Source organism: Lepeophtheirus salmonis, chromosome 5 (assembly GCF_016086655.4).
Source record: "Lepeophtheirus salmonis chromosome 5, UVic_Lsal_1.4, whole genome shotgun sequence".
NCBI lineage: Eukaryota > Metazoa > Arthropoda > Copepoda > Siphonostomatoida > Caligidae > Lepeophtheirus > Lepeophtheirus salmonis.
The window spans coordinates 22945317-22967793 of NC_052135.2; the positions used below are offsets into that span (position 1 = coordinate 22945317).

General features: G+C 31.9%; 1 protein-coding gene across 18 annotated transcripts in view; it reads left to right on the top strand.

The window, feature by feature from the left end:
- Positions 1 to 22477, top strand: part of LOC121118151 (C2 domain-containing protein 5) — a 25429-nt gene continuing 2952 nt past the window's right edge. Inside the window, exons 1-8 of one of the 18 annotated variants that reach the window (XM_071888418.1) lie at positions 1 to 60; positions 263 to 739; positions 818 to 1034; positions 1103 to 1231; positions 2894 to 3060; positions 17566 to 17721; positions 17797 to 18782; positions 19933 to 20073. In XM_071888418.1, coding sequence (XP_071744519.1) covers positions 286 to 739; positions 818 to 1034; positions 1103 to 1231; positions 2894 to 3060; positions 17566 to 17721; positions 17797 to 18782; positions 19933 to 20073 — 2250 coding nt within the window. In that variant the 5' untranslated portion in view covers positions 1 to 60; positions 263 to 285. The other 17 variants (XM_071888416.1, XM_071888408.1, XM_071888410.1 and 14 more) reach the window with 17 other exon arrangements.

A 22477-nucleotide genomic window follows, 5' to 3' on the forward strand; every position in this document is an offset into this window, starting at 1 on the left:
AGCTTATTTTCCCCAAATGTAGGCAAACATAAATATGTACAAAATAGTTCTCAAAATAAGGTAATAACTAATAAGTAAAATAAAAATGGCAGCTTTCTAAGTTCAACTTGACTTCTGCTTGATAGATCGTATTTATTTTATAATTATAATATATTAATATTATTTTAACTATTATAACTTTATCCATTGATCCTAGATCTAAATGATCAACTCTAATGTTTGTGCTGATTAATAACTAATAAGTAATAGTAATATAATATAGAATACTTACAACTGAATAAGACAATGCCTGGTAAAGTTAAAGTTCGAATATTGAGTGGTCGGAATCTTCCTATCATGGATCGCTCAGCGGAGACAACGGATGCCTTCGCTGAGGTTAAGTTCTCTGAGACGACCTTCAAGACGGAAGTATTTCGCAAGTCTTTAAACCCTGAGTGGAACTCTGATTGGTTTCGTTTTCATGCAGACGATAGAGAGCTTCAAGATGAGCCTCTTCAAATCAGAGTCATGGACTATGATACTTATTCAGCTAATGATGCCATTGGAAAGGTGTATGTTGATTTGAACCCCTTGCTTCTCTTGGCAGAGGATTCTTCCTCTGGCACTATGTCAGGTTGGCTACCCATCTTTGATACCATGCAAGGTCTTCGAGGAGAAATTAAAATACTTGTGAAGGTGGAGCTATTCTCAGATTTAAACAAATTTCGACAGTCATCCTGTGGCGTACAGTTTTATTGTTGTAAGACTCAAGCGTTTTATGTTATGAACATTGTAATATAGATTTATTATTTACTAATCTAATTCTTGATTTCTATAGCGTCTGGAATTCCAGAAGGCTTCCAAGTTGTTTGTATAAATGGGTTTGTGGAGGAACTAGTCGTGAATGACGACCCTGAATATCAATGGATTGACAAAATTAGAACTCCTAGAGCTTCAAATGAAGCACGTCAGTCCTTATTTATGAAATTATCTGGAGCTGTTCAGAGGAAAATTGGACTGAAAGCTTTAGAATTGGGAGCAAATGCTGTTGTTGGGTAATTGAATCAAGTTTTTGTTTGTTTGATTTTTAATAGTAAAAATATTTTGATGTTTTTATTCATAGATATCATCAGAGATTTGATTTTGAAGGAGATACTGGGATAGTTGTACGTGGAATTGGTACTGCTGTTACTCTACAGAAGCCAAACGCAAATGATCCTCCCAGTAATGTTTTAGCAACCATATGTCCTGAGTAAGTATTTATATTCATATTAAATGGTTTTGAAATTTTGAATTTCTTCGTTACTGTTTTTATTCCACTTCTGCTAAAGAAGTAATAATTATGTTGTACTATGCTGTTGTCATTTTTGGCTTAATCTCATATTCGTTTTATTTTCTCAATCTGTCTTTGATTAATTGAAGAGGAGAAAACAATGTTTGTTCTTTTCTTCATCGTGTATGTTTTTTAATATTTTAAAAATTTTCTTTCTCTTGAAACCCTCCCAATGTTTGACATAATGTTTTTTCAACCTAAGAAGCCTACATGGAAGTGAATCTCGTCCGTCTTTTAATTCTATTCCTCGTTTACAATTAACCCCTGCTTCTCCTGTATCTCAGAATTCTCCTCCTTTCTTCAACCCACTTAGACGTTCGACGTTTAGTAATTTTTCAACCCCAACGCACATCTCGAACCATGACATCGAGAAAAAGCAAATCAAACCTGTCTTCGACAAATTAGAGGAGGAGGAGAATGCATCTGATGATGATGATTATCAATTATATGAATTAAAAAAGTCTAATGAGGTCCTCCATTCCGACAGTAAACTCAACGTGTGTACCTCAAATAAATCTCAAAGTACTTGTACGAAAACCATGTCATCACCCATACTCAACACTGTAGCTCACCTTCCACATAGGGACTATAGTTTTAGATTGGAATCAAATTTCAAAGAAGGAAATTCTTCTCTTGTACCTGATATACTGGTTCCTCGTAAATACTCCCTCAAAAGTGTTATGAACAAATTCAAATTAATTACAACTCCGTCGTCTTCTATGCACAAATTGTCTGATCCTCCCTCATTCTCCACCTCTGTCCTCTCTGATCATAAAAGAGCATTCTTCCAAATGGATTCTGATGAAGAAGAGTCTGAGGATGAGTGTCAAGACTTTTGGGTTTCTTCTATATCAGATATGACTACGGCTAATGCTCTCCTCGGAGGAAGCAAATCTCACTTGATATTTGAAGCTGAAGCTGAGAGAATTACTTATGGAATGGTTGACGAGTCAAGAGCAAATGGGGTTTTTGAGGGAAAAAAAGAAATCGGTAGGAGAGTGTTCTTTATCTCCAAATAATTATAATTATCATAACTTTGCTTTAAGACTACTAGTACCCTCACTCAAAATCATAGTGTTAATTTAATCACATTAGAACCCAAATAATAGAGACATTAATTAATAGTGACCTTGAAATCACATCCTAATATCATTTAATCTTTACGCATGTTAATAGCTTGGATGACAGCAGCACGGAAGTTTACTTGCAAAAGTAATATATATATATTTTAAATCAGCAATATAAATAAATAAACATTAATTTTTTAGACATTATTATCATTTGTTTGATGTGTCGTAATCAATTAACATGGATATGTTCATTTTTAAAGGAATTCTATTCATTTTCTTTTGATATAAATATCCCTTATTCAATATTAATAAAAATGTAACATATTTTCTTTCATTTAAATTAAATAAATGATCGGCCTTACATTAAAATGATCAACTCTTTTAATAGAAGCAGAGCTGAGAAACAATTTTCACTTTTCTTTTCTTTCTCCAAAATTGAAAAATGTAATCCATTTTGAACAATCAATCTTCCTGCTTATGTGTCCGTTTTGAGTTCTTGTCATGTTCATAGATCTCCATCGACAGAAGTAGACCAAGTGCACAATTTACTAACACTAAAATCCTCAACCGGTAACAACTACAACAACAACAGTAATGTCGATCAAGTGGCTCCACAACAGCAACAACAAAATCAGCACTGCTCTCCTGATTCGGAGTCAGGGAGTCCTCCGCCGAGAGGTATAACATTTATTTTCGGTCTTATTATTTTTTTCATAAACACACACAACAATCATTTTGATTACAAGTGCATGCTCATTCAAAATGGCATTAAAATTTAACCGATCGATCTAGTTTTTAATTCATTTAAAATTAGTATACTCAGGTAACTTCTTAAAATTAGATTGTTTAATATTCATAAAAAAAAGTGATAACCACTTGCATTATTTACTCCGCTTTCATATGCTTTTAAGGTTGGTGCATAGCATTGTCTGTTATGGTTTCCCCCTTTCTTTTCCAAATACTTTTTGGGGCTAATTACTAAATTATGAAATCTAATAATATTAATATGTCTTCCTTTCATTAAGAAAAAAATAGTTTTCATATCATCCTAATATATCTGACAATTAGTTTTGAGTTTTGGTCTGAGACTGTTATAATTTTAATTAATTTGGGCTGTACTGGTAGTAAAATTAGGTCAACAAATTATCAGTCTTCATCCGGTCATTTTTTTTTTTTTTTTGTCTTATAGAAAATATTTTTTTTTATATTTGTGACCTTTTTATTTAGAAAAGGAAATTTCGGTGCAGATCAGTCTAGAAAATGTCACTTAAGATCAAACTGAACAAAAATTCGGTTTCTTACCAAGTCTTAACACTTCTCACTCATAGTTAGGGATTGGGGTTTTGTAGGAAATAAACACAGTTTAGCAATTAGAAAAGAAAAAACACTTGGTCTTTTTTTTTATTCATTCTGTAATAGACCGTCGTGGTGTTAACATCTCCCTCTGAAAGAAGAATTCTTGCCTATCATTGGTGTAAATTGATTTAAAAATGAACAAAAAAAAAAAAAAATATTGTTGTTTGGCTTGCCAAAAATGAGAGCAATTTTCAAATATTACCGCCCCTAAATTTACAAAATTTGTTGTCTCTTTGCATTTTTTTTGGTGTTGAGAAATTATAAATTTAGAAACGATAAATATTGATCTTATTTTTTCTTCTCTATTTGCCCCCGTATTTATATTTATTCATCACTGGGGGGAACCATAAATATGACTATTTGCAATTGAATATTAAGTATGTAGACTATAGTGTTATCACCATTTGGATATGTGGCCTGTTAACTCAAAAGCAAGCTAGAATAAATTTTATATTAATTGAGTGTGGATTACTATCCGTATAGTACGAATAATCGTCAATCTCCATCTACAAATCATTCTTATTAACCATTTGGATGTGTCGCAAATTCCACTTGAATAGTCGAAATTGATTGTCACAATAAAATAATGAAAAATTGATAGTTTTTATTTGAAAGAGGTCATAGGGGAACAATATGTGTCTTTTTAATCAAATAAATGTTCTTAACTATAGATAAAATTATTGGGTATTTTAAATCGTTCCATTACTTCGAATAAATAGCCGATAATTGATTGAAATATATCTATGAAATATTGGGTTCTATATATGAAGTAATTGGGATTTTCTCCTTTTCTTGATTGTTGTTAAAGATTGTTTTTATGTTGACACAACATATATTATGAATTTTCTAGAATTACCAAGCTTTGTGTCAATAGTAATGAATGTGGATATATTAACTTCTTGTTTATTGCTTCAAATTTAAATAACATCGTACTGAATGTAGAAAAGGAAAAACTAAAAAATGTAATTTATTCATAATTCTACCTGTCCTTGATGTTTATAACCATGCAAACACCCTTTTGTATTCAAAAAGCCTGGTTATTGACGGACCTCAGAAAATGAAGAGGATGCAATTATGCATTGAGGGTCCCACTCAAATTTTTTATTACTCTCCTGAGGTTTTACTTCTTGTTATTGATATGACTTAAAATACTCATGGCGAAGACTGTTAAAGTCATGCAAAAATAATAATTTGTGTTTATTTTTAGCCATGACTACATAAATATGTAGTCATGATAAAGATTTCAAATTTTATAAAGATTAATATTGATATAGTATGTGTTGTGTACAAGTTGCAATGTCTTTGTCTTGAAATGACCTCTTCAATTACGAAATGAGTCATTTTAATTACCATCTACTAATTAACACCATCATTTTATTCTGAAATACTAAAATTACTTGGTAATTATGTACATATTTAGAAGCAACATAACTGTGGGCATTTGAACTTTATAATGTGCTAAAGAATATAATGTTATTATAAATTAGTAATTTTCATCAAAATAGTCAAAAATTACATAATTAATATCTTAACTACCTTTAAGACTGGACTCGAGAACATTTTTCTCCGGTTCAGAGCGATTATTTTTTTTTTTTTGTGTGTGTGTAGACGGAATTTTATAACGGACTTGGACCGAATTAGTTCGTTCTTACAAAAATTAGAATAGTCTCAGACTGGTGTATAATTAGTATACCGAAACCCAATACTCATATTGCTATCGAACGAATATTCAATTATTGCATTATCATAATCACAAGTAGAATTCTAAATTTTTCATTTAAAATATTCATCTCATTTTTTGGTTGCAACTTGTACAATTTAATATATTATATCATAGGTTAGGACTTTAACACTAGAATGACGGTTGTATCGTACCTCCCTCCATGGACTCCTGGTATCAAAAATTATACCACAAAAGTTTCAAAACTATGCAAGGCAATAAAAAATTGATGGGGCTATTTAAGGTCCTGCATGACTTGTCTGCAGATGCCCATGCGCTTGTATTACAGAAAAACTCAGTAGGACTTTAAACTATAAATATGATTGAGAAAATTATGAAAATTTAAAAATCTAAGCTCAAAGCAAAGTTTATATTTACTCTGACTCCGCCAAGGACTTACAATTATAACTCCGTAACAAATCCTCAAGGTTACCCTCCGCGTTTTATGAGCACACACGAATGTTCAATCAGGCTTTGAATATAGTTGAATCTAGTAGAAATATAAGTTCACTACTAAATTAAATAAAAATTACAACTGCTAAGGAAAAGAAAATTCATTCTTGAGACTACCAATTTCTAAAAAAACGGACCAGTTAAAAAATACATACGTTTTACATCACTACCTATGTTCAACTAATATAGTTACAATAAAAGTATTAACTTTCTGCCAAACATCAAAATAATGAATTCCAATATGACTTGTTCAAGCATGTAAAAATTAATGGGTTCAAAAATTATTTCATTGTTCCCTAAAGACATAAACTGTCTTAGGGTTCATTAAATGTCTATTGGATCATTTCACACAAAAGCAATCAAAAAATGGACATTTTTTACGGCACCATCTCCGATTTTTTGGAAATTTCCCTTATAGCTTATTATTGAATGAAAACTCAAAAATCTAAAATTTTAGTCTTCTTTGAACTCCATATCAGGAGTTACAGGCTCCTAAAGTTCCTGCCTCGAGGCCAGCACCCCTGTTTTTAAACAGCTCTTTCTCTGATGTTTTTAATGATATTGATCTACTTTAAACGTCATTGGATAGATATGTAGACATTTATTATTCTGTATTTATATTTTTACCCAATAAAATGCCTTTTTGACCTTAAAAATTTCAAATATGTTATATTTCAATTTTCTCAAGTTTTCATGAAATGGACATCAAAGTTTATTAAATAATTAAAAAAAGTTTTGGGTCTGCTTTCAAATTTGGGTAAACGCTATGAGCGAAATACCAAGCACGGGATATAAAAAACTTGGTTAATATATTAGAAAAGAGAATTAATGTAGAATTGTGGGGATACAAACTTACACTCATTTTTATATTCTAGGTTTTATAGATTTAGTGCACTTCAATGACCTTAAGTGTTTGTACATATATAGTAGGGTATTATAAGCCCTGAACTGCTACAAATTTTAGTAACTAGTTCAAAAAATAAAGCTTATTAAGCAAATTTACCATTTCCATAAAATACAAACTATTGAAAAGATCACAAAATAAATTTCCAACTTTTCTTTTTTTATAATATATTCATAAATAATTTATAATGGCACACAATAATCTTTTTCCCTACAGCCCCTGTATTTTATATATAATTTCAAAATATTTTTTTTACTTTTTACTATCGATACATCAGAAGGAGTAAAGTAATTCCCACAGGGAAAATTTTGACACAGGGATAAATGAGTGAAATATTTGAGTTCCAGGTATTGTGGTAGCCGTCTCTTCCATATCGCTTAAGAGTACAAATTCTTGATCGTATTCACTACATTTGGAATATGCAAAATTGATATTCTTAATATTTTCTTCACAAAATTTATAACATTCCATAGGAGGCAAAATTGGTTCTGAGTTATTTCCTTCTGAACAACGCTGATCCAACATTATGATATTCTGAATTATCCATCCAACACAATTTATTAAATTTATCTCCATGAATGATGAGCTTCATATTTTTGTGAATTACGCAAACGAATATAGAATGTGTCCCATAACTTTGTACTAACATACATTCCATAGGTCTAAACTATTCAAACTTCGAAAAACTAATTTTGTATTAGGGATATGTTTGATTAAAGAGGTAATGAGTTTCTCGTAGATTAAATAATATGAGGTGCTTTTGCTCTTTGATCTTGGCTCCATTCTTATAAACACTCTATGAAAAATTACCAAATCGACATTTACATAGGATATTGTGAATTCAATTTTTCAATAAATGTATCCTTTTGTCCTGGCATTATCCTGCTCACATCTTCGTATTTGTAAAAGTTGATCACGTTTTGAGCAGCATGTTCATCAATTCTGGAGCCCCTTTTTGAATTTGGATCCACCAAAATTCCTTCGTTAATGGTTAACTTCGTGGGAAATTGGGAAAATGATATGTTGTGTTGAAAGTATGTTGGATTTACCTTAAAGGCCAAATATGCGAAACGATAGTCATGACATTGATTTTTTCGTGTTATTTTTTTTGTAGAGTTATTAAATTTATCCTGTAAGTCCATGATCAGTTGATCAAACTCTCGAGCTTTTAATGCGTTTATAATTTTTCCGTCAACATTTATATCCGTAACTAAATTAATCCCTCCATAAATATATTTAATTTGTTTTGAATGGCTTTGGATGTTTTTGTGGTTTTTTTTCTGTGACTGTGATGTTTTGAAGTCATGTGACTAACCCTTTTTGTAAAGCGTAAAGCTTTCCCCTAATACAGAAAAACATTCCTGAAGTCCAAAACTGCAAGTTCGGGATTCTTAGGGTCGTCCAAATAACTTTTGTTGGAAGAATTTATCTCCAATGTGTCGTTTTCAATGACAGTATCTATTTGGTGAGATTTTTCGTTTTTTAGCTTCTCCTTCTCAAGGGCGGCAAATATTTCTTGATGTTAACGACCATTTTTAGACCAAATCCTCAGGAACGGATCGAATATTATTCCTGATTCGTGTTTTATGCTTATTAAATGGACCATTAAAATTTTTAAATTCATTTAAATAGCTGCCACACTGATGTTCCATTTTGAAAATGATTTATTATGTTGAAACTAGAGGCTGAGCGATATAGGACTTCTAAGGCCGATACCGATACGAATATTGGTGATTTAAAAAGCCGATATAAATTTAAAAAATTACCCTAAAATTGGTTATTTGTATGTATTTATGAGTCCTCACTAAAATAATAAGGTAATACAGTTTAAAAATAAACTTTATTTTATTGTTTTATTGGCACAACAGAAAAGAACATCAAAATATATTAAAGTTCTGATGAATAAAGTGTTGGAACAAAAACACAATAACAAGTATCAATAGCTTCTTAAATATAACTTTGGACAAAACTGGGAAAAAATATTCTGTTAAGTTCAATAACTTCTAAGAAATAAAAAAGGCAAATATAAACTGAACTGAAAACAGACAGTCCTCAATAGCACCACTCCAGCAGAGGTAGGTTGTAGTACAAGAATCAAAGTTTCTCTGCATTCTCTCCTTTCAAAGAGCTTCGCCTATCCTCATAAATATTCCCGATGGTGCTCAACACTCTTTCGCTCGCCCCAGAGGAGGATGTACAGGAGAGGTACTGCCTTGCTAAGGCTGACAATCTGGTGAAACGGTTGGTGCTGTGTTTCCACCAATCGTATGGATTTCTGCTCTTTCTGTGAATGAGAGGCTCTCTAAGGTACCGTTGAAGATCTTCGATTATACCCTCTGGTTCCACTGCCTCACCGGTTGAAGGAAGGAGCACAGTGTTGTGAAGAGTTTCTAAGAAACTGTTTACTTGGCCCTCTGCTCTTAGCCTTTTGGGTTTGCTCTCCTCAGATTGATATTTCAGTGGCAGAATCTGGTGGACTGATCTCCATAGCCCCTTCCAACCAAGTTTTCACTTTTGTCAGGATTTCTGGAACCAAAGGACGCTCTTTGTATCGTGGGTCAAGGACACAGGCAAGCACCTCCTCTTTAGAGTCCTTCACTTTTGAAAACATTTTCTGCAAGTTATTCAGCATGGTTTGAATACTCCTGGTGGTTGGTCCCTCTGACTCCAGTAAACGATGCAACACTACTGGGCATGGTAGGATGAAGGATGTAGATGAGTCTTCTCTACTAAATTCCAGTGTCATTTCCTCAAGTGGTCCAAGGGTCTCTGCCAGGTTCGAGGCAATGGACCATTCCTCGTCTGACAGACATGAGAAATGTCCATGGTCGCTAGCATATGCAGTGATGGCTCTTTTTTGTTCGAGTCTCCTCACTAACATGTGTAGTGTAGAGTTCCACCTTGTCTGTACTGCCTGTATGATGGAATCCTGTGGGACTCCTAGCTCCTCCTGAATTTTAGACAGGCGTTGTACTGCCGTAACAGAGTGGTGGAAGTCTGTAGCAATTTTCTTGAGCTTTGCCATAATGTTCACCGCCACTCTCTGAGAACTGAGGCCATCATTTATAACCAGGTCCAGTATATGAGCACTGCATGCTCAGGTCTTTACTCACTAAGGTTTGCCCCATATTTCCCCACATGTTCCTGCTCCACATCATTTCCCATTCCTGAAGCATGGACAGAAATGTCTCTCCAATGTCCTGTCCTGTGTGGGACTATGTCAAGGATTTAACATTCAAGACCAATTGGACCTTTTTCCAATTCTTGTCAATGAAATGATCAGTCAAGCTCATGAGTGTTTCGTTTGAACCTGACCAACAGTCAGTGGTAAAGGAAATGCTCTTTCCTGCATTTTCAACTGACAGCAGTTTCTGTATTTTGCTGACGACTCCTGTATACATCTCATCCATCTTCTTTGTAAAAGTGCTTGCGCAACCACACAAGAAAGACGTTTAAAAAAAAGACAGTTTTCCAAATAACGGGCCGGGGAGAGATGATACGTCTCATTGCTGTAATGCTACTAAAGAAAAATGTTTCAAAAAAGACAGTCAACTTTTAACAATTAATATTGGCTAAATCCAATAATCTAAAACGGCAAAACTGGGCATGGGATTAAGATGCTTATCGACTTTAGAGAATTGATGGGGATGTTATTTTAATTGTTGTTCAAGCAATGTATGTTTCGTGACAGTTGCCAAATTACTATGAACGCACTTGCACACATGAACAACACAACACCGATGATCTCCATCGATCTCCGTCATTCACTCTGCCTAAATCAGCTGGTTTGGGACGTTAGAACGCAAACTATGCAACACCAATACTTTTATATATATATATATTCATTTATCGGGTATTATTTTGCCGATACCGAATAGTTTGATAAATGCCTTATGTCGGTCGGGCTCTAGTTGAAACTAAATCAGTAACTGTACAGTTGTTTGCTAATACCAATTATAGTATTCCCAATTATTAGTTGCAATAAAGTACTTGCTCTTGTTTATTTTCCTAACTCTTTCATATCAACCTTGTATTAAACTCCTACCAGCCTAATGGTAATGTGCGAACCAATCGGGAGAAACCAGGGGAAATTTTTAGGGTTACCCACAACCCTTAGGGAGGCATGAAGTGTAGAAGTTGTTACTCTGTCTCTTATCTCTTAAGACTATTGAATATAAAAAAATATTTTTACCTGTACACTTATAACTATTAAATTTATTGTTTTTTCTAATATTTTAATCAAGTTTTTTACATCCCGTTTTTAGTATTTCGCTTATAGCGTTGACCCAAATTTGAATGCAGACTCAAAACTTTTTTTAAATTATTTAATATATATTGACTGATGTTTAATGAAAATTGAAGTATACCATGTTTGAAATTTTTAACATCAAAGATTTGACCTCGTGACCTCAAGGTCAGAAAGGAATTTTATTGGGTAAAAATATAAATACAGAATAATAAATGTCTAAATATATATTCAATCACGTTTAAAGTAGATAAATATAATTAAAAACACAAGAGAAAGAGCTGTTTAAAAACATGGATGCTGGTCTCGAGGCTGGGGAGCCTCTAACTCCTGAGATGGAGGTCAAAGAAGACTAAAATTTTAGATTTTTGAGTTTTTATTCAATATTAAACTATATGCAAAATTTCCAGAAAATCGGAGATGGTGCTGTCTGACGAGTGATCGATTTGTCGTGGAATGACCCTATTGTCTCGAAACTTTATTAGGACGTAATGTTCACATTCTTAATAAAATACAATTTTTTTGGAAGGCCAGGTTTTTAACATTAGATAACATTTTTGGGCAAAGTCGAAATGATATAAAAACATGATAACATCGTAGTTCAGGTGTTGAAGTATCAGGTCGTCTGTATATCAAGAAATTTCTGTTTTGACTAGAATTTTTGTTCCTCAGAATGAAAAAAAGTTGCACATATAATATAGGTAAAAAAAATTTTTTTTTTAAGGATTATCGAAAAAATTCAAAAAACCAATCTTGAGTGATTTGTAACATTTAAATTTTTGTGTCTTTTCACTTGATCGTATGTTTTCTAAGATTCCTTTTTTGTTGAGGTTGTTTATTTTTTTACTCCATGAATAAAATTACTTGAAAAATAATATTTGAATACTATAATAGGTAATTACCAACACCTAAACACATCTAGTGATCCATGAAAATTTCGAATTTGGTCAACTTTACAGAATAGCGAACACTAATGTACATAATAAAACAATACTTTCTAAAGAATATTTTACAAGGAGTATACAACTCATGGGTGGCTGTAGTCCCCTCCCCTAAATAAGGAATTTTGTTTTTTTGAAGAAAATTTAATACTTGAATTACGCTTTTGTGATGATTTTGGAGAACAACGATCAAGATATTATCATTGCTGCGGTCTCAAAGATGGCAAGGATCGACAGGAAAAAGAGGTGACTGAGCATATTTACGATATAATATTGGGTCAAAGGTCTTCAGAGACCCTCACACCACCAAGAAGTCCCTGATCGATTCCATCGTCCTGGAACGGAAGAATTTAGGTCGGGCTCTAGTTTTTAGGGGCTGTGCACGTTTTAGGACCAGAATAAAGGCCGTTATTGAGGCCAACGGAGGCTACATCGAATAAGATATATTCTTAATTATTTTATCTGCTCCTCAGTTTTTGTCTTTTGAATAGCTCTTAAAAATGACCAATTGATGTGAATTTAAAGTAGATCCATCAAAAGCGCCAGATTTCTTTGTTATACCCCTGTTGAAGTAATAGTCTTTGAACAATTTCTTTTATTCAAACTAAAATGATCTGAGAGTCTTGTGTCTTTGCTTTAGTCAGTTTTTTTTTTTTTTGTTTATCCACAGCAGAGTAAGTCTTTGTGCAGACGAATAAAAATATTACCAGAAAACAGGAGAGTCTGTTGCTCATATATCATTTAGAGAGTATTATAATTCAATTTGATTTTTGTAGTCTACTTATCTGTCAAATAATAATTAATATATATTCTACATACTATTAAGCTCCAGGAAACTCCTCCTCATTGATGTAGGATGCCAAAAAAAAAAAAAAAAAAAAAACAAATTACCTCTATCAAAAAAATTTGTAATGTCAAATTGAACATATAAGTAGGTTGTAGGTACATATAAGAAGAGGAGCTTTGAGTAAAATTGTTTTTCAAGGCTAGGTACATAGAAGTATGCGAACAGAAGCAAAATCTCAAAAATAGTTAAAATTTTATTGATTTGACAATTAAAAAGTAGGTACCTTCTAGACACTGCTACAAATACTACCTAAGTAATAACAATAATTAGGATTATGTAAGATTATATTAAATAACTGAGTGGCTTAGTTAGCTACTCTTGATTTATTTATTACAAATATTGATATGTATGTATTTGAGGAGACAATCCTGTGTAGACAATATATCTATATTTTGGGTTTCAGTCAGAAAATCCTAGACCGGTCTGAGACCCTTACAATTTTTAGTTAACCAAAATAATTTGGTCGTTTAAATAAGATCGCTCTGGACTTGTCTCAAAGAAATATTCGGTCTACGTCAATCCCAAAAAATAAATGTAAGTCTGGTTTGGTTTCATTTAAAATTGGCTTTAGACCATTTTATAGATGCAGTTTTAATGAAGTCAGTTTTGTTCCATAATTGTGAACACCGAGCTACAATAACGTCATATGAAGTTAAAGGTGTTGCATAACTCATAAATCTTGCAGATAGGAAAGAAAATTGGTTTATATATTGAGATAAAAAAAATCGGTCCACGATTTGGAAACGATTGAACTTCAGTCTACGGTCTCAGATTGTGGTCTGTGACGAAAAATCCGACCAAATCGGTTTCAAAAATACTCCCTAACTACATACTATTTAGGTAAAGATGCTACGATTCGACAAACCCTTTTTTATAAAGCCAAATATAAAGCAAACAAAAACCTTTGTTTGCTTTATTAAGCTTTGATATTATAATACATATATACATTGTTTCTTTAAAATTATTGATTTGAATCAAGTTACAGGATTTTAATTTTATTAAGTATTATAGATAAAAACTATATTCTTCAACAGTAATTTAACATCTTCTCTCTAACTTGCCTCATTATATGAGGCAAGTCCAAACATACTGCTAATAAATCAATACTGTCTTTTGGTACTGCGTATTACGCGTATTTATTTTGATGTTTTCCTTCATTTTTACAACCCAAATCCCGTTTTTTTTTATACCAAGTGTCAAATATATTAGTATCAAATATACTTTTAGTCTTCATTTATGCCAAATAAAACACCCTATTATACAAATTTATAATTTTGGACTACGAAAACAATCTATTAAACTCTTAAAAATATGACCTTTTATTTATCATCCCTTAATTTCTATGGTTGATTTGTTTTATTTAAGCATATTTACATTTTTATATTTCAAAAGTTTCACATTTTTCATTATTCACTATGAATGAATTATAGCTTCTAATACGTTCTAATAAAAAACGCGATTTTAATTTTGCTCTGATATATCTGAGTCTCGCTTGTCCATAAACTTGAGCTGAAGCGTCAGTAACTTCTTTTACTGCACGTTCATAACTTTGTGTGTGGCATGGTATTTTAGGAAGTCGAAGCGGTGAAGAGACAAAACTAATTAGTTGACTTTGAGGAATGACTGCCGTGATAAAAGGATCAGTGGCGTTGTTCCAATCCTGGATATTAGTAATTGACGTAGCATCCCAATTGAGTATAGGTGAACAGTATGGGCGTACACTGATATCTCCCAAATCACTTCCATCTTTTATTTTTGATATTCCAAATTTTATATCTTCTTACTTTACAGCTTGATAATAAAGATTATAACATGCTCAGAGTGAGCATGCCACGCACTTTTCTACACAAATTTCATGACGATACTTTTTACTTTTGTTGAAAGTGCATCTTTTTTTCCTTCATATTCTTAATTGATGCAGAATATGTGATGGACCATTTAAAATATTGGAATCTACTTTAATTTTGAACCACATATGAAAGTAAAAATTCACGATGAACTCGACAATAATGCACAACGTTTTTGCTTATCTCCATTCAACCCATGTTTTGAGATGTAGAGTCTTACGAAACGACTTACTGTTGTAAGGCATCTTGAATATGAAACACTGCAAATCTTGATTGTAAGAAGATCTTCATCTACAATTCCTGAGATTACCATTTTCGTAATGCAATAAGCATAAAATTGATCATTAGACACATCATCAATTACACTTTCTGACATTTCATGGAGGGGGAAAATTATGCTTATTTTTCTGAATTTATGATCAAATTCTAAGTCCTAAACCTTACCACAAATCACAAATTGCATGATACCACAATGAGCCCCTGTGTTTACAACACCCGAGTCTCCTCCAATGTAGCGTAATGTTTTATCAATTCCATGTTCGGATGAAAATGAAAATATAGAACTAGCCGTTGATTTGGCATCTTTTCCTTCGGGAGGAAGATGACCAATATAGGAAACTCCTGGTTCGGAGTTATATGCTCTCTTTTCTCTTTCGAAGGATATCTTTTGTCAATATTATCAGATACAGTGACATTTGTTATATTTCATCGGCCATGAAAAAAAAAAGAAAAAAGAAAACTCAATTGGCTTATTTGAATTTAATTTTAGCTCCTGATTTTCTTCAATATATTTTGAAATTTCTCTAGCAATTTTACCTTTTGGTATTACTCTATTTTTTTGGTCTGGTGTTATAACTTTGTAATCAAATAAAACACTTGAAGCAATGGCACCCGCAGTTCGTACAGAAATGTCATATCTAATGACTTGTTGAGCTAAGGTAGGAAATTGAATCCGATTTTGCAAAGTATTTTCTGACCGAAATCTTCGTTCAATACGATCATTTATGTATGTATATAGGATCCCTATGTTTTATATTATCTTCTTCTGCACATTGATCCATTTTTATATTTTGTTTGTCTTCATTATGTTGCAATTCAAACAACTCAATTTCTTTACTTTTCTCTTGCTTTGTACATTTCGTTGTTTTTGATTCACGTATTAATTTGGTACCATCCTGATTTCCTATTTGTAAGGTTCCTTTTGTTCCAAACTTTTCTCTTTGATCTGTGATAAATGCCAATTCTACCCTTGGAATCTTAAATTCTCGATGACTGATACATAATATATTAATTGATGGGCAATTTTTGACATCACAACTTGAATTTGTACAGGATAAATAAGGACATTTACATTTGAGAATGTGGAATAATCTGTCAAGTCCATGCTCAAAATGTTCCAAAACTTTTGATGAAATTTTCCCTGTTTGACCAGTGATTTTTTAAGAATATCCCATGTTTGTTTTATTCTTCCAATGATTGAAGAGTTAGTTGTTTGGATAGGGATGCCGATAAAATCAATATTAGCTTGTTTCCACGCAGCAAGTACAAGTGGAAGAACGTCAGCCATAATGGATGAAGTATTGTACTTATTTATAAGTTTTCGAAGTAGCTGACAGCATTTCAATATGTCCCGAAGAGTTGTTGGCAAATCTGATTTTGGTAATTCAGAAGAAGGGCCAACAATAGCAAATGTATAGCACTTTTTAGACGTCATATTCCAATTCTTCTACAAACTAAAATGTTCTTTGTTTCTCTTTGTCTCATTCCATCTTGCATGATTACTTTTTTTTAAATATTTACAGGTTAATCCTTTATTTAGATTACAACGGTTTTAAAGTTAATTGCAATATATTTGAAAAGTTATTATTTATGTTAATAAACAATCAATAATAGTGGTTGAAAAGCTGACATCAATCATATATATATAGATCATTAAAGGTCGTAGTAAGAGTTACATAAGAGAGTTGTCGTAGTCCAAAATTATACATTCGTACAATAGGGTGTTTGTTGTATTTGGCATAAATGAAGACTAAAAGTATATTTGGCACTCGTTATCAAAAAACCGAGATTTGAGTATTAAAAATGAAGAAAAAGATTAAAATAAGGGAAGAGGGAAAAAATGCAAAATGCAAAATATCCGGATATACCAAATTCCCAACTTTTGTTATTAGTGTAGAGTCTAATATGTATACATACAGTCCAATATTTTATGGACATATTGAGTCAAGGATAGGCTTTGTCTTCAGATTATTGGAATAAGCTAAGATATTCCTAGATTTTTAGGTATGTTTCTTAACCTTTATTTGATTTATGTCCCCTTTCAAATAAAATATTTCATTTTTTATTGTGACGATCAATTTTGGCTATCCAAGGATACAAATGTAATCTAAATTTAATTTTGAGAAAAATAATTATAGCTTGATTTTGTATTTTGTTGTATTGTGTTTCTCTACGTATTTAGGTATACTTCTACATACTCGTACTATTTTTGTACAAATTATTTTATATGGTTGCGTAGATATTTCATAAATGAGATGATCATGATTATAAATAATTATAATCAGATATGCTCAAAGTACTTGTTATTATGTGTAGATGCCATCATGCATTTTGACTGGCTGCGTGTGTGAGTGATTGCTGTGTTGACTAATTTCGGATTAATCATTAATTATTAATTTATCTAAATTCATAATAATGTACATATTATACAATGCCTATAATAGGAGTATAATATAGTGTCTTTAAGCTAGGACAAGAAGACAAACCCCATATCGTTGTTTTTCTGTGCAATCTATCCTTTGAGGCTCTTTTGTATTTATATAGTTATTTTGTATGTATGTAAATGACTATTTTTATCTTTTATCACTAGGTACACTCACAAACAGCATTAATTCCATACCAACAATTCCTTACGCAAGTAAACAATCCATGAATCGGCATGGCCTTGCTGCAGACTCCTTAGAATTTCTAGAATATCCATTCATAACCATGACCAAGTTCCCTCCTGGATTTCTATTTCATTTGGGTAGGAAATGGATTGCTCATTTCATTGAATATTAATTAAAATATGTATGAATGAGATCATTCTTATACTATGTAGGTGGATTTGTCAGTACTCGCTCAGTTAAACTTCTGGATGACTTAGAAGAGGATTCCGTGACTCGTGATGGATGGTGGCAGGAAATACGAAGAGAAATTCGATCTCATGCTCGTGCTCTTGGTTGTTCCATCATTGTTGGCTACTCGGAAGAAATTACGATTTGGGAAGACGTGGTTGTCCTCTATGCCTCAGGAACTGCGGCCCTGGGTAATATGAGAATGATGTTGGATCTGGATATGGCTGGGAATTTCGGACCTCCTTTCATTCATGCCGTTCGACCCCTTCTTACTCAAGTCCAGTCAGATCATGCCTCCAATTGTAAATTATACCATGTTCCATATGCAGAGGGAAGTCTTCCCTTTCCAGTCAAAATGACCAATTGTGCTGTCTGTGGACGTAAAAAAGTCCCTGATGTTCTTATCACAACCATTGAACCCTCCAATTCATCTGATTTTGTAGGACGGGGTTCATTCATTCAAGCAAAAGTTGTCAAGTATAAGAAGGACTTGAAAGGAGATAACAACGCCAAGGAGATCTCAGATGCTCTTCCCTTTCTCGAGTATGAGATTCATCGTCAACTCCTCAATAAACTCAAAGTGAAGGGCATGAACTCTTTGTTTGATTTAAAGATCAAAATCTCAATAAGTAGCCGCCTCATTTGTGCCATTGCATCTGCCACCTCTGTTTTCACTTCAGCTCTCCCTATCCCTGATAAACCCCGTCTCCTTCTCTCTTCCTCTTCGGACGACAAACACAAGAACACAAGCTCTGTACTGATTGAAAAAGACCATTTGGACAGAACGACCAAACGACTTGAGGAGAAAGTGAGCTCTAATATATTGCATTATGATATAACGTCTCATCAGATAAAGTCAGTTCTGGAACAAGGTCAGACAGATAATAATGTAGAAGAAGTGCCGGATCGGGAAAATGAGGAAATTGAAGTGGATTTCTCTGCTGGAAATAAAGACGCCTGTGTTCTTGAGGTATTTATTATTTTTAGAATAGAGAAGCACATGCAAAAAGAAGGACACATATACTATTTATTATCAGGGCGTTTTTGGTCCTCCGCCTGATTTAAAAAAATAAAGACCTTAAAAAAATTATTAAATGTATTTTTTTTAGATGTGTTAAAAAATGTCATACAAGAGCGCCATTCTGGTAAAAATAATAGCCAAATAAAATTTATTATAATTTTCACCTCGACAATAAAAAATAAGGCCTGCATTTTGAAATTATATTCTTAAAAAAAGATTCAAAATTTATTTCTTAAAAAAATAATTAAAAGAGAAAATACATTTCCATTTGCCTTAGGTACTGCTGTAAAATCTGTCCCTGATTATATTTAGCTATTAATAATAATTAATTATTTATTTATATGTTTAATGTTTTTTTCTATTTGCATCATTTTGATTCACTGATTAAAACATATATATATATAATATATTACAGATTAGGGTGGCTTTTATTGTGTGTATGATTAAAAATCAATGTTTTTATTTTGATTCCATCACCCACCCTCTCCATGAGTTCACATAGTGAAAATATATACTTGTGCCAAAAATTGTAACATTTGAGCGACATTCAAAGGTGGTGACCCTTTTTGACTAAAACTGTAAATTTATCATCATTAACTGACATTTTATTTTTAAATAAATAAATAAATGACCACTACCAAAAGAGAAAATAAGAATGCACAGGTTAATAGTTCTTTATGTGGATTCAGTACTTTGTAAAACAATCAATATTAAATAATCTTATTGATCATGTTCAAAAGTATTGAATATTCTAACTACAAAAACTACTAAACCAGTAAAAGTATTGTATTGATTTTTGTATGAAATTTATTTATGCTTACAAACAAAGTTGGTATTGCACATAACTTTATATTATTAGAAAAACTGGAAATATCAATTTTATTCCGATTAATTTTTATTATGAAGCGAGGGGCATCATTAAATGTTAATTAAAATCAAAAATAGCTTGCACAGCTAAGTTTGATTAAGAAGGGAACACAATGGAAGGGAGATACAAGTTAAAGTAAGACATTGATTTTTAAAGGACGCCGTATTATATATATTTTTGTAATATATTCATCTAATTTTATTTCTTTATTTCTCGTGAATGGATGGATAGATAGATGACTCGGAAGATGCAGACATTCTTAACAGTCTTCTGGACCCACTACCACCCAAGGATTTCTATATATATTCGACAGAAGAGCCTGTGGGCATTCCTCCAGGCCATATCATAACTTCATGTCAAACTTTTACACAGGTAAACAACAACTACAACATTTAAAAAGTGCATTACATACATTCATACTTACATTACACAATTGTGATAATTTATTTTCGCGGGGTTTTACACCTATGGAAAATATTTATTTAAATATTATCACATTTAGTTATTTCACGATATAAGTGTTGTGCGTCAATATAAAATCGACCTTCAAAAATTATCAAGAAAATCCCAATTTTTTGTACTTCATATTATGTACATAAAATCCAATATTTCCTAGACATATATGAGTTAATGCTCGGTTTTGTATTCAAATTACTAGAATGAGTTAAGATACCTTATAATTTTAGCCATATTTGATTATAGAGCTAGACTTATATTGTCCCATATGGCCCCTTTCAAATCAAGTATATCAATTTCTCATTTTTTAATTGTGATAACCCAAATGGATAATAATTATAATTTTTTGATAGATATTGACGATAATTTAATACACAATCAATTTTGACATTCTAAACAAAAAAAATTCTAGCTTGCTAAAATTTTGACGGGACACATTTTTCCTTTAAGTATAAAAAGAAATACATAAATTACTCAGTACTTGCTATTTACAAAATTTCCCAGAAATAAATATTCTTCTTTCAACAGTAATTTCTCAGGAAATGAGAAACCATAGTAGTCTATAGATTTTAACTAAGTAAGTACATACTACCTACATAAGTAATAAAATAGAAAATGTTTCTTTCTTTCTCTCTAGTCACTCACAGACACACGTAGTATGTATGTTGTAGTAATAATAAAACGGGTTTTGTGTGGGTGGGTCGAGAGAGAGGGAGAAAGAGTCCAGGCAGTTACAACAATCTACCTCCACCTTGTCCCCTTATTAATTCATTTTATGTTTATTATTCTTTTTGTTTGTACCTTTTAGAATTATGTACCTACAATGAATAATGATTCTACTTAATAGCATGAAAACAGGTCGAATATACTCGAGTTGTTAAATATTGACTCCATTTGTTTATAAATTGGAAAAAGAAATAAATAGAAATGATTTTCGAACAGCCTCACTTCTGTTCTACTGCCAATTTATTCGTTTGAAAACAATATAAATACATAATTACACTGTTCAACACCATAAATGTCACAAGAAAGAAAGAAATTGAACTTAATAGAATTTGATGCCTTGCTTCTAAATATATGCTTAATTTGTCACTATAAGCCTCATAGCCTTCAGAAAAAGGCCAAAAAGTTTTTGGCCTTTTTCGCTATTTTAAGATTAAAAGGTTTTTTTAAAGCGCTTCCTATATAAAATAAGGATACATGGTTTGAATATATTTCAAAGTCTAGTTTCAAAAGAATCCAAAATCATTTAAAAAATGTATTTATCATGTTTAAAACTCAAGTTTAAAGTGGAAAATGGGTATTTTTTCTTCAGAGGCTCATAGCTCTTAAGAATAATAAATTCGGAAAGTGTAAAAGTATCTCATTTGATAGCTGAAAGTCTGAACAATTTTTTAAAAAAGACTCATTTTTAAAACTATCTATATCGTTGTCAATTTGAGGTCAGGCCATCACAATATTTCTAGGATAAAGCTCATTTTTGAATTGATCTTATAAGAAAAATCAATTTATTAGTAGCCTATAAAAAGAGAGAAAGAAAGACGGATTGACAAAAAAAAATAAAAAAAATAAGGCCATATTAGGAATAAGAAGATCAAATTCTACTAAATTTAGTACATTTCGTTCATGTGCAACAGACAAAGTTTCTTTTTGTTGGATAGTGTTAGGATTATGAGTGTGTAAATATATTCCAAAGACTTTTGTATCAATAAGTGATGTTGAAAATATTCAAGAGTAGGACAAGACCATTGAGTTATTGGCTGCAGTGACAATTTATAGAGTGTTGGAGTACTTACCTTAGGCTCTGCGCTTGATTTAAAAAAAAATCAAGGAACTCGGACTTCTAGATATTTTTAATAGAATAATACAAATTTGATGAAATAATTATTTAAATTTTGTTCTTTTTTAAAAAAAAAACGTCATAAGAAATATTTCGTTTGTTAAAAAAAATAAGTTTATTTTAAAAAAAAAGGGAAATGTTTTTTTCTACAAAAAACGTGTTAAAAATATTATTTTTTATTAAAAAAAAAAAAGTCATTGGACGAATAAAAATGCACACCAAATTTTAAAAAAAACAACATAAATTTCCTCTTGACAATAAAAAAAAAAGAGCCTCGTATTTTGCCTTTGCTCTTGGTAAAATCGACATTTCTAGAACCCGCACTTAGACGTAAAAAATAAGGCTCTAGGATGTTACGCCCCAGGCAGTTTAGCCCTGTAGAAGTTTAGCCCTCATACATATATTATAGCATAAATGTATCTTCCACATATAATTTAAGGTTTAAAATGAGTCTTTCCCCCTCTTGAAGTCATTTGTTAT